The sequence below is a fragment of the Alosa alosa genome, chromosome 1 (assembly GCF_017589495.1).
Source record: "Alosa alosa isolate M-15738 ecotype Scorff River chromosome 1, AALO_Geno_1.1, whole genome shotgun sequence".
NCBI classification, from domain to species: Eukaryota; Metazoa; Chordata; class Actinopteri; order Clupeiformes; family Clupeidae; genus Alosa; species Alosa alosa.
The window spans coordinates 23,140,745-23,152,457 of NC_063189.1; the positions used below are offsets into that span (position 1 = coordinate 23,140,745).

General features: G+C 44.9%; 1 protein-coding gene across 3 annotated transcripts in view; it reads left to right on the forward strand.

Moving 5' to 3' along the window:
* The window catches only part of chrnb5a (cholinergic receptor, nicotinic, beta 5a), an 18,072-nt gene extending 13,260 nt beyond the window's left edge, over nt 1-4,812 (forward strand). For 2 of the 3 annotated variants that reach the window (XM_048263555.1, XM_048263547.1), the window contains 6 exons: nt 1-137; nt 987-1,031; nt 1,146-1,255; nt 2,765-3,737; nt 3,849-3,991; nt 4,456-4,812. The exon at nt 1-137 is cut by the window's left edge and continues 9 nt beyond it. In XM_048263555.1, the coding sequence (XP_048119512.1) occupies nt 1-137; nt 987-1,031; nt 1,146-1,255; nt 2,765-3,737; nt 3,849-3,991; nt 4,456-4,474 (1,427 nt within the window). In that variant the 3' untranslated portion in view covers nt 4,475-4,812. Of the gene's footprint in view, nt 138-986; nt 1,032-1,145; nt 1,256-2,764; nt 3,738-3,848; nt 3,998-4,455 lie in introns of all 3 variants that reach the window. The other variant, XM_048263561.1, reaches the window with a different exon arrangement.
* The last annotated feature ends 6,901 nt before the right edge of the window (nt 4,813-11,713 follow it).

The following is an 11,713-nucleotide window of genomic DNA, read 5'->3' on the forward strand; positions in this document are numbered from 1 at the left end:
CGGCGGACTCCGAGGAGAGGCTGGTGGACTACCTGCTGGGCCCAGAGCGCTACAACAAGCTCATCCGGCCAGCCGTCAACAAGAGCCAGCAGGTCACCATCGGTATTAAGGTGTCCTTGGCCCAGCTCATCAGTGTGGTCAGTAACACTCACGTCATCAAGGACTCACATGCAACCTACATACACAAATACAGTATATATAATAATATACAGTGTGGTGGACTGAGGAATTTATGATCTGATGAACATATCAGTTTTAGTTGTGTTAAAATGAAAGTATTATACAGTGCAACTGGAAAGTTTTCAGACCCTTTCATGTTTTCCACATTTTGTTATTTTTCAGACTGATCTTAAAATGGATTCAATTAATTTTTTTTCTCATCAATCTACACACAATACTCCAATACTCCACAAAAAAAACAGGTGTTTGGAGTGTTTCGTAAATTTATAAAAAATAAAAGACTGAAATATTACATTTACATAAGCATTACATTTACATAGTAGACCCTTTGTTATGATGCTTGCAATTGAGCTCTGGTGCATCCTACTTCTATCAATGGTCCTTGAGATGTTTCTACAACTTCTGAATACTTACAGTATGTAAATGGAATATTTCAGTCTTTTATTTTCAGTCTTTTATTTTTTATAAATTTACAAAACACTCCAAATACCTGTTTTTTGGTGGAGTGTTGGAGTATTGTGTGTAGATTGATGAGAAAAATTGAATCAATTTTAAGATGAGTGTGAAACATAACAAAATGTGGAAAACTTGAAATGGTCTGAAAACTTTCCGGTTGCACTGTATATGAGGACATTGAATACAGCCTCTGGTGTGTTTTATACTCTGACTTTGTCACCACTATGCAATACTATGATTTTGGTATACTGCGAGAGTTTAGCACAAAAGGGACAGACTTTATAGTGCCGGCAAAGTCTATATTCAGTGTTTAAGTCCACGTAATCAGTACTTCTGATTTTGTGTTACAGAATGAGAGGGAACAGATTATGACCACTAATGTTTGGCTCTCACAGGTACAGTATGTTTGTTATTTACTAACAAAATTAGGTCATGAATGTGTGTGAACAATTGAATGCTTTTATGTTATTGGTGTATGTGTGGGATGCCATCACCTCTGCCTTTTACAGGAATGGAATGACTACAGACTTATGTGGGATCCGGATGAGTATGAGGGAATTAAAAAACTACGAATCCCATCTCAGCTCATCTGGCTTCCTGATATTGTTCTCTACAACAAGTAAGACCTAGAAGTTATTTTAGATGTTTTAATCAAATACATTACTGTGTCACATGGCACACAAGCTTAACTGACGATGATTGGGGACAATGTTTTTTCTGGATTTGAACAACATTTTGTATGTCTGGAACATGTGAAGAAATTGACAATAAAGCTGACTTTGACTTTGACTTTGACTTTGATTTTCACAACATCATGACTGGGACGCAAAGATGCAAATAGTCGGCACCTTATTGAATCAAATGTGCAGATGTTTGAAACCAACTGTCTCCAGTCTTATTTAACATACTGCCACAGATTGTACGACGCGGACCAAAAAGTGGGAGGCCGATTTTTGACACACAGTAAACAAATGTCACACTACATCTGTTAATCTTCTTTCTCCGCTGTTTCCACTGTGTAACACAATGAGCCCAAATGTGGTGATGGCGTGTTCCATGCACTACATTACTGTGTCACATGGCACACAAGCCTAACTGACAATGATTGGGGGACAATGTTTTTTTTCTGGATTTGAACAACATTTTCACAACATCATGACTGGGACGCAAAGCTGCAAATAGTCGGCACCTTATTGAATCAAATGTGCAGATGTTTGAAACCAACTGTCTCCAGTCTTATCTAACATACTGCCACAGATTGTACGACGCGGACCAAAAAGTGGGAGGCCGATTTTTGACACACAGTAAACAAATGTCACACTACATCTGTTAATCTTCTTTCTCCACTGTTTCCACTGTGTAACACAATGAGCCCAAATGTGGTGATGGCGTGTTCCATGCCTCACCACTCAGCCTCAGCAGCAGCAGCAGCTCAAACTAGGCCAGGGGAAACGCTGTCAGCCACATTTTGTTTGCAATAAGGTCAATTTTATGCATTCATCCTCCTTCCAAATAAAACAAATGCACCAAAAGGATCTGCTTTGGTTTATGTGACTGCCACACAAATATTCTGAGGGGGGTTTTTTGATCACTAAGTGGATAAACGTAGATTATGAGGAAGGTTTTGTGGATGTGCTAATTTGATTTGCCTGTTTTTCAGGCAGATGAAAGTGTGAAATCGACTGCTAAAATAAGCCTTGTGTTTCTATGGTGATTTTAATTGAAAAGTGTGTGAATAGGGTTTGAGGGGGCTGGATTAGGAGACAGGGTTAATTAATGAATATTAATCAGCACACACCGCATTCATGGGGGCATCTGACACGCTTCTTCTCCCTGAGAGGAGAAGAAAGGGGAGGCGCGTGCCTGTGGGGCTTCCCTGAGACCTCAGTTTGAGCTGCAGCCTCAGTACTCACTTGGATTAGTCCTGCTCTCACTCACTCTGCTCAGCTCTGCTCTGTCTACCCCTCTTCCCTGCTCCTCTTCCTCACACTTAGCCATTGGGGATAGTGGGTGACAGTGCTGAGGCCCCCTACATAGAATGTTTGAAGAAGGGCCTGAAAGCAGTAAAATTAATATCATAAGAATGAAAAAGATGATATATGACTCACCTGCTTTTTCTCTCTTTAAGTGCGGATGGTGTGTACGAGGTGTCCTACTACAGCAACGCTTTGGTTGCCAACACAGGCGACATCTTCTGGCTCCCCCCTGCCATTTACAAGAGTGCCTGTGCCATCGAGGTGAAGGACTTCCCCTTTGACCAGCAGAACTGCACCATGAAGTTTCGCTCGTGGACTTACGACCACACCGAGCTGGACCTGGTGCTCACCTCTGACTTTGCCAGCCGCGACGACTACATGCCCAGCGGGGAGTGGGACATCGTCTCGCTGCCCGGCCGCAAGAACGAGGACCCCAACGACATCACCTACCTGGACGTCACCTACGACTTTGTCATCAAGCGCAAGCCGCTCTTCTACACCATCAACCTGATCATCCCCTGCGTCCTCATCACGTCCCTGGCCATCCTGGTGTTCTACCTGCCGTCGGACTGTGGCGAGAAGATGACCCTGTGCATCTCCGTGCTGCTGGCCCTCACTGTGTTCCTCCTCCTGATCTCCAAGATCGTGCCGCCCACCTCGCTGGCCGTGCCGCTCATCGGCAAGTACCTGATGTTCACCATGGTGCTGGTCACCTTCTCCATCGTGACCAGCGTGTGCGTGCTCAACGTGCACCACCGCTCGCCCAGCACGCACCGCATGCCCGACTGGGTCAAGCGCATCTTCCTGCACCGGCTGCCCGTCTTCCTGTTCATGCGCCGGCCCGGCAGCTCCAACGTGCGCGAGAAGTTCCGCCGGCGGCACCAGAGGAAGTCCTTCTCAGCTGCGTCGTCAGAGGGCCGCTCGCGGCAGACCGAGGTGGACACTCTGTACCTGGGCGATGAACCGGGAGGACTGGCAGGGGGCAGGTGGTGCCTAGGTGAGCTCCCTGAGGGCTCAGAGGTCAGACAGAGGGTCAGGGTGAAGCGAGATGTTGCCGTGGACGAGGCCATTGAAGGCGTGAGGTTCATTGCTGAACATATGAAGATGGAAGATGATGATGAAGGGGTGTGTAAGAATGATCTCATAGATTACACAGTGAATTGTTTTATTTCTAGGGTAACGCTTGATGGTAAAATGAGTGCGTATGGTCATTTTGTGTGTGTGTGTGTTATGCAGATCATAGAAGACTGGAAGTACGTAGCCATGGTGATTGACCGTCTCTTCCTCTGGATCTTCATCCTCGTATGTGTGACTGGAACCCTCGGCCTCTTCGTCCAGCCACTGTTCCAGAGCTATAACACCCCAATAGCAGAGGATGAGTGAGCGTGCGGACACACACTCACACACACACACACACACACAAACACACACCCACACCTACACACATACACACGCACACACACACACACACACACACACACACACACATTCACACACACACACACAACTGAGGCTCCATCTTAATTAACAATCGGGCTCTGTCCGAGGAAGCATGATCAGAGCAATCCAAAGCACAGTAACTTACAGGAATACAGTAACTACTGCTGACAGGTAGTCTATGGCATCATCATATCACTTTGGCATAGAAATAACCCTATAACATGCAGTGCACATGCACACAGTTACAATGTGTCACTCTGATCTGCTTAGCTGGTACACGCACTAGCTCACATCAACACTCTCACATATAGCGTGCCATGTAAATGCAGCCTTGTGATATAATGAACAGATGTCTGAGGATGGTCTGTCTAACATGTTGCTTGTGTGCCTGCTTTTGTTTCAGGTATTCAGGAGATTTCTGAGCGCTCAGACAGACGGCAGGCAGGCAGAGAGGCAGACCCTCATCACCCCATCAGCAGTCCTTAGAGAGCACCGTCATCATCCAGCCTGTCACTCAAACGCTCCAGCAATTACACACACACACACACACACACACACACACACACACACACACACACACACACACACACACAATCACACACAGACAAATGCACACGTAACATAGCTGAAACACGCACACCCTTACCCTATTTAACCCCAGTGACTCAGGATATCGCAAACACATCCATACACAAGACCGAATACTGTAGCAGCATCTTCCCATATCAGCTTTGTAGATGCGAAAATGACAATAAACTTTCCTTACTTGATCTTTTAAACAGGACCTTGAGTGTTTTCCTTTGATAATAGTGTGACCTCTCTTCTCCACTGACACACACGCACACACACACACACCCACACACACACACACACACACACTACCAAATATGTATTCACATGCATGTAAACAGGGGAGAGGAGTGGTGAGGAGAGCGGTCTGGTTAACAGCAGAGAGGGGCAGTGCAGAGCAGCAGGACAGGACAGCAGAGCGGAGAGAGGGAACAGACACACAGCCATTAAAGCGTGAGAAACTCCAAGTCTGGGAAGAGCCATCTGTTAAGTCTGAGCTGGAGACTGGAAATAGAGCAGCAGGAAAATAGCTGGCCACTCACTCACACACACACACACACACACACACACACACACACACACACACACACAGACCCTCTGAAACACACGCCATCACCGCGTCACAGGGTGCAGCGTGGTCTCAGAGAGACTAAAACACTTGCATGACGTGAATGTATGTGTTTGGGGATGTATGAACATGGCTACTCTGTCTGAGAGCCTTTATTATTTGTAGACATTTCAGATGCCTTCCCACAGTATGCATCTATTTTGAACACATTTACAGACAGACATATTGGCTGAGAAAAGTCCTTTCGTTGGAGAAATGAATGCACATGCACATTTTTTCTCATAGGAACCACATTGTGGGTCAGACTCCTGTGCTTGCCGGATATTTATCAGACCTTCTGATGCTGATCTGTGACAGAGTCCACTTCCACCTCCCCAACCACCATTCCCATGGCCTGACTGTGTCTAGAGTGCATTGATAAATAAGAGGTACGACTTCGATGAACAAGAAAAGGATCAACCGTGCAGCTCTGAGTTCAGTAGTAGTCAAAGAGTTGTTTAGTTCAGCTAGGGAACTGCATTTCTGCGTGTTCTGAGATGTTTATACGCCTGAACTGCAGTGTGGCGTCTCCATGCCCGTGATGTGCTGAGTGGACTTCAGCCATGATGCACTCAGAACAACACACATTTCAGAGTGCTTTTTACAGGAGATCTTTGGGTTGAGAGCTACAGTGTTTCCTCGCCATGTTTATGCCTAGTTATCTTTCTATCTTTCTATCTGTAGTCACACTCAACTGGCTCTCAGATCTCCAGCACACATTAGTATTGCCCTCATGCTTCTGTCACCCCCTCTGCCCCTCTGCCTGTCTTTCCCCTGCTAACTCCGTTTCCCATGATTCTTGCTCTCGTAAACTTCTCCCCCCTCATCTTGTGCAATCGATCCTCTGTCTGATTCCAGTCGCTGTCCTCCCTGCAGCACCAACACAGCCCTTAATGAGCCCACAAATCTCACACACATCACATCGCACACACATCACATAACACAAACCAGTCACATGTGCCTATGCTCACACGCACATGGTGATCGAACCTCTCTCTCTCACACACACACACACACACTGATGCTTTGAGACAGGCGTTCGTCAGACAGGCTATGTGGCGTGCGTGTTTCAGCCTCTGATGAAGTGATTGGGGTGACCAGCCCAGCCCAGTCGTAACAGTACTGTATTAGATTGTGTTCACTGTCTCGTTACATCTCGTCTACTCAAGGGGCTGCACAAGCCACACAGACCCACAGACGCTTCTCTCCCATTTCAATAATATAATAACTTGTTTTTGTTTCTGAAATTAAAGTTGCATATTGGCATAATTATCAGTATTTTTCTGACATTTTCAGTTCTTAGTTTTAGAGTTTAGGGGCTTGAATGGTTGCTGTAGATAAGACGGGTCAAAGGCGGTTGATCTGGAAATGCCGCAGCTCTCTGTAGCCCTGTGGAGCTCCAAGCCTGCCGCGCTCCTCCTGCTCTCTCCTCTCTTTCATGTGGGCTCATGTGAAGTGTGTTTCTGATATATGTGTGCGAGATAAAGAACAGTGATTGTTTCAGCAGTTTCCCTCTTATCTGTCATTGCAGTGGTAATTTACTGCTTGTGTGTGTGTGTGTGTGTGTGTGTGTGTGTGTGTGTGTGTGTATGTGTGTGTGTGTGCACTTGTATGTGTGTGTCAGAGCTTACGTGTCGTTGATAAGATTTAACCTGGTTAAAAAGCCTATTACTGCAGCAAGGCAGCCCCTCTGTGCCAAAGAGCTGAGTGTCAGCAGAATGCGCTGTGTCCAGTGGGCTGTCCAGGGCAGCTCATATTTACCGGCTATTACAGCACAAATCACAGGCTGGGATGGCTGAGCATCTCCCTCCTCAGGTAGCTGTTACAACCATGCTCTCTCTCTCTCTCTCTGTGTGTGTGTGTTTGTGTGTTTCTGTGTGTGTGTGTGTGTGTGTGTGAAATAAAGGGTCAGGATCCTATTTCAAAGGTCAACCTACAACTAGGCTATGAGTTACAGTGTGCCTCATAATAGCTGTTACATTGGCCATGCTGTCTTTGGCTGTGTCTTCTCCAAATTCTTTTGTGCTTCTGAGCAGAGATGTGGCACTCATAGCGACTTGAGAGTCAAGCAGTTCCTGCAACTATGACACCCAGCTGAATAGCACACACTGTATTCTAGACTCTCTTCTCTCTCTCTCTCTCTCTCTCTGTGCTTGTGGATACCACTGCAGTGTGAAATTGTAACTTTGCCAGAAATTAACAGAGGAATCACAAGTGGGAAAGGAGAACCAGAATACCCCTGTGAGACACAGAGACCCCCTCCCCACACACACACACAGCCTTTCATTAGCTAGTGCATGTTTAAGTGAGAATTCCCTCATTAATTTGCTCTTAATGTCAGAGTCTCCCAGGGGGAGTTAGTCTCTGCAGCAATGCAGTCTGATCACTAAGAGCATCGCTTAACATTAAAAGGCACACACACACACACACACACACACACAAATACACACACACATAAACACTCTCTCTGTCTCTCACTTTATAGCTGCCTGTTTGTGTGTGTGTATGTGTGTGCTCGCATGCGCTAGAAACTGAGAGAAAGTCAGAATGTGGGCCAGACTGCAGTCATTATTACCATAGTTATGTGTGTGTTTGTGTGTGTGTGTTGTGCTGTGGGAGGTGAAGAGTTTAATGTTAAAGCCTGAAGTTTGAAGTTAGAGGAGGCTCCACTGGGAGAGAGGCTCTCACGAGGCTGAAGGGTGCAGATCCGGGGTTGTCTTTGAGAATGTACTTTTTGCTTTGTCTGAATAATAAATTGGTGCTCTATTCCACAAATACCTCTCTCTGCTTTCTTCTGTCAGTGTTTATTGTGTGTAGTTATTTCTACTGTTTATTATCAGACAATTTTCCATTTCATTTTAAAGAAAACCACACACACACACACACACACACACACACACACACACACACACACATACACACACACACAGACACCTCTACCTAAGGTGCCTCTCCTAACCAGTCTCAGGCAGGTGACACATGGGTTTGCAGGAGAGAGCTGTTTGCATTCCTTGGTTCCCACTTCCATGGAGCCCCACTGACAGCAGCGGTGGCGAGAGCCAGACATCTGACACAGCAGCTCAGCAGCGCACCTCTGCAGTGGAGCACTCATCTCAACACACTAATAAGCTGTCTACTCTGTCCACAGGTATCCGCGGAATTATACAGTGAATCCATATGCAATGGAAAGACAGATAATTATATCTGTAATGATATTTAAAAAATACATGATTATGATTTTGTTACCGCATGAATGCTTTGTCATTTATTTGGCCACATTCTCAGGACCAGTCAGAGCCTCCTTATGCACCCTTTCTGAATGTGTGTGAGAGATGTGCTCCTTATGCACCCTTTCTGAATGTGTGTGTGAGAGACATACTCCTTATGCACCCTTTCTGAATGTGTGTGTGAGAGATGTGCTCCTTATGCACCATTTCTGAATGTGTGTGTGAGAGATGTGCTCCTTATGCACCCTTTCTGAATGTGTGTGAGAGACGTGCTCCTTATGCACCCTTTCTGAATGTGTGTGAGAGAGACGTGAAAAGCACCATCATGTTTCTGGTCTTCATCTTTGGGATTCTGATACAGAATCTATTTTCTTCTCTCAGCCTTCCTGATTGTCTTTTGAGTAAACTCCTCTCTCTAGAGGGACCTTAGAGTTGGAAATATCTCCTTTCTTGATCATGTGTATTCAAGTGTGTCTGTGAGCGAGAGCTTGGCGTCTGTGTATGGGTGAGCTGGACATCTCCCGGGCTCCTTTGAAGGCTGTGTGCTCCTCAGGACCACCCTGGGCTCTTCCACCATATGATCCATTGGGGAGAACTTTCCAGAACGCTAGGCTGATCCCTGTGGATGCAATAGCTCTTAGCATGGGTCATCTAGGTATGTCTCACATCTCCCTCTGAATTATTTACAGCAGTATAAAAGTGCTACTGGAAAAATCTCTCTGACTCCCGCAGAAGGAGCGCCTGTTTCGCCTATTTTAATATACACAGGAAGATGGCACTCCTGTGCCGGACAGGAAAAAAGGCTTTTGCAGGGGTAAAGGAGGGGGATGTGTCGGAGGAGTGCTGGTCAAAATGTACAGAGACTAATGGCTTTATGACTTGCTGCTTCTTGCTTTTAGGAAAGCATGAATAAAAAATGGAGGAGAAAAGGGGGGAAAGAAATATAGAATGAGAGAAATAAAGAGAAGAAAAGAATAAGAGGTGTACACACACCTTACACACACACACACACACACACACACACACCTTACACACACACCTTACACACACACACACACACACACACACACACACACACACACACACACACACACACACCTCCATACAAGGCAAGAAAAAAGTGCAGTAAGATGCACAGTGCCGTGTAAACAGACTTATGCACACGTACATGTATTTGCAGCTGTCTCTGAGAGTTCATTGATGAAATCACAAAGCTGTTATTTTTGAGGTAACATTGCAGCATGACAAATAAGGTGGGGATCTGGTAGTGATGAGATGTCCTTCTACACACATGGGAGCATCCAGTTCATACAAGATTACATCTGGAAACATCAGGAAAACATAAAAACCCTCGTAACAGCCAACCCTCAATGCTAAACTTACCCATCCACACTAGCACTCACAAATATATATACATGTTAACTGATCATGTGAGGGTGTGATCATGGACATGGATCTGAAAAAAAAAATCATGCATAAAATTGGATTACTTTTTGACAATAATTTGAATGGCTACCTCTGTTTAGATTCACATTTAAAGGACAAGTTCGGTATTTTACACTTAAAGCCCTGTTTTCAGATAGTTTATGATTAAATAGAACGTTTAAGATCGAAATTTAGACACATGCTGCTGTCCTGAGCATTTTCGGTTTCTGTGGTAGCCCCCACCTCCACAATGGCTGCATAGGTGCACTGGAACAATCCTTCCTAAAACGCATTAAACTTTCGTTTACAAAGACATGAAACTCACCGAGTGGTCAGGGATCTTCACTGATATGCTCACACAAAAATCACTGCAAAAGATGCTTTCCAACAGGTTTTATCGTAATTTTTGTCCAACTCCATTGACTTGTATTGGATGTGCGGTGAGGTACAGTATTACTCCGCCGGCATCGGGCTAGCCATGCATTTCCACGGAATTATTTTTGGAATCTGATCCCTTATCATACCTGTTCATTCTTACTCGTCGCTCGACTTATTGTGACTAAATTCAAGATGGCTGCAAACGCTAAACTTCATGAAGATACTGTCTGTATAAATCGTCTTGTAAGTAAATTACCAGTGCTTTTTCAAAGTTCTCAATGTCTCGTTTTAAATGTCAGGGCCCTCGGAAGTCTACCAATGAAGTGTGGAGATACATTGAGCCTCGTAAATGGTGTAAAACAGTGATTTATTTGCATGGCTAGCCCGATGCCGAAGCACCACCATTGAAAAAGCTGTTGGTAGCATCGGCTAACTAGCGCCAGATTTTGGAGTGCAGGGGACAAGCCGAGATGGGCTATGAGACATACGTTCACACTCGGTATCATGTTTCAACACACTTTAGGTCAATATCACGCCGGAATTCTCCTTTAAGTCTGCTGTGCATATCTAAAAAGAGAGAGACCACAGAAAATGCCATCCAGTCTATTTGCCACCCAATAAGTTGTATTTTGAGCACCGGAATCACTGCATGAATGCACCAAACGGTGCATTTGGGTGTTTCACAAGATTCCCCAGGGTTATTGTGTATCTGGATTGGGCTTGCAGATATAAGGGGAAAAAATCTCTAATAATAAATTCCAATAAAGACTATTGAGTGCTATTCTGTCTGCGTGAGTATCTGACTGTTCCATTCTACTCCAGCAGAGAGTGCTCATAGGTGTGACAATCCCCCAACCACTAGAGAGAGCTGCCTCAGCTGCTATACATAACCTTGCTTATCACAGAGTTTTTATTTACTTCTCATGCATAATTTACACAGTTGCTATAAGTTCACCTGTGCCTTGTGTTTAGCCTTGAATCAGCAACATTTTGAGCAAGCTGAGACAAGTAATGATGGCCTCTAACTCCCTCTGACCTCTTTTGAGATCAAGATTTCAGAGAGAAAGAAACAGAGATAATTTATAGAGCTTTTTCATCTCTGCACCTGCTCCCATAGAACACACACGCACACTCTCTCTCACACACACACACACACACACACACAAGCACATCGACTAGCATGCTCATACAGGCTACAAGACCATAACAGATCCTGACCTTCTTAACCATGATTAGTCAGTCACACACATGCACACTTGACCTACACATGTACACAAACAGTTCTCTTTCTGAGCCATCAACCAAAGACCATTTTGACCCAGTATGTATGTATTTGTATCTATATGTGTAGCCATATATGCAAGTCACAGTATAACGTAGTGTAAAGATATGCCCGACTTTTTGACTAGAGAAACAATAAATCTGTGTGGAAACAACATCTGTACTAGCACGTG